This window comes from Chrysochloris asiatica, unplaced genomic scaffold (assembly GCF_000296735.1).
Source record: "Chrysochloris asiatica unplaced genomic scaffold, ChrAsi1.0 scaffold00440, whole genome shotgun sequence".
In the NCBI taxonomy this organism is placed as follows: Eukaryota; Metazoa; Chordata; class Mammalia; order Afrosoricida; family Chrysochloridae; genus Chrysochloris; species Chrysochloris asiatica.
Window position 1 is genome coordinate 142003 of NW_006408958.1, and position 1618 is coordinate 143620.

At 53.2% G+C, this 1618-nt stretch overlaps 1 protein-coding gene across 1 annotated transcript in view; it reads left to right on the top strand.

Moving 5' to 3' along the window:
- Positions 1 to 1613, top strand: part of ALDOA (aldolase A, fructose-bisphosphate) — a gene marked incomplete at its 3' end in the record, with an annotated part of 8197 nt that extends 6584 nt beyond the window's left edge. Inside the window, exons 4-8 of the mRNA XM_006877062.1 lie at positions 83 to 145; positions 584 to 638; positions 769 to 929; positions 1317 to 1400; positions 1506 to 1613. Of these exons, the coding sequence (XP_006877124.1) occupies positions 83 to 145; positions 584 to 638; positions 769 to 929; positions 1317 to 1400; positions 1506 to 1613 (471 nt within the window). The remainder of the gene's footprint in view (positions 1 to 82; positions 146 to 583; positions 639 to 768; positions 930 to 1316; positions 1401 to 1505) is intronic.
- Positions 1614 to 1618: the final 5 nt, after the last annotated feature.

Here is a 1618-nt window from a genome sequence, read left to right on the forward strand (position 1 = left end):
CCAGCTGCTGCTGACTGCCGATGACCGTGTGAACCCCTGCATTGGGGGCGTCATCCTCTTCCATGAGACCCTCTACCAGAAGGCGGATGATGGGCGTCCTTTCCCCCAAGTTATCAAATCCAAGGGTGGCGTTGTGGGCATCAAGGTGAGGGACCTAGATCTGGGGCAGAGTGGTCTAGAGTAATTGGGTGGTGTGAACAGTGGCTTTGGAGCCTGGTGACTTGGGTGGTATCTGCCTAGACCTCCTTCGAAGAATGCATAAGAAAAGCTGGAGACAGGTTACCTGCCTACTTGGCATTTTTAATTCTTACAATTCTGCGAGAGAGAGGGAGCGATTGTCCCCATTTTCGAGATAAGAAACCAGAGACTCATGGAAGTCCAAGTGTTTGCTCCGAGTTAGTAAGTGGCAGAGCCTAAGCCTCCTGACCTCAATTCAGTGTAGTATTTATCCAATGATTTCCCCATGTATCCTGCTTCACAGGATCAGATACTGTAACTGATTGAAAACCATGAGGGATTAGTATTGGAGGCAGAGGGGAGAAAAGGTACTGGAGTTTATTTTCCTTCTCCCACATCCTAACAGGTAGACAAGGGCGTAGTACCCCTGGCAGGAACAAATGGCGAGACCACCACCCAAGGTAAGCACTGTTTGGCTCCCCACTCTCCTGACCCAGTCTGTCTAGGTTGGGGCCTGTCTTGGGTGCTGAGGATGAGTGAGAGCCTTGTGTCCCCCTGGCCCAGCATTCTGACTCCTTGTTTCCTCTTTAGGACTGGATGGGCTGTCTGAGCGCTGTGCCCAGTACAAGAAGGATGGAGCGGACTTTGCCAAATGGCGCTGTGTGTTGAAGATTGGGGAACATACTCCTTCAGCCCTCGCCATCATGGAAAATGCCAACGTGCTGGCCCGTTACGCCAGCATCTGCCAGCAGGTGGGCCTACAGGCCCTCAACAGGCCTCCTCGCACCTTACTATTAAGTTCCAGAATGTCAGCTAGCCTGCCAACCATCTGCCATGATGCCTCTCTGTGTCCCACCCATCTGCCATGATGCCTCTCTCCGTCCTTCATGGCAGCTGTTCCTGATACTCACTAGGCAAAGAGCAGGCACTAAGTCTGGCCTTGCTGAGGGCACTCACAAGGGCTCTTTGACACAGAGGGGCAGAGTGGGGATTGTGCAGCTGCGTCTGGAGGCAGTACCTATCTCCCACAATCTGCTGAGGGCTTTGAAAAAGCCGTCCCTGTCATCACAGAGATAAGATCTTGGCCGATGGGGTTCCAGATTAGGAGACCTCACAAGCACCCTGTCCCTCATCCGCAGAATGGCATCGTGCCCATTGTGGAGCCTGAGATCCTCCCCGATGGGGACCACGACCTGAAGCGCTGTCAGTATGTAACTGAGAAGGTAGGTGGCCTACTTTCCTGGGCAGTGTGGTGTGCTGACCTGAGCTGAGGACCCCAGGATGGATCCCTGTACCCCACACCCCACTTTGGCCCTTAATTGCTCTAGGTATTGGCTGCTGTCTACAAGGCACTGAGTGACCACCATGTGTACTTGGAAGGCACCTTGCTGAAGCCCAATATGGTAACACCAGGCCATGCCTGCACACAGAAGTTTTCTCA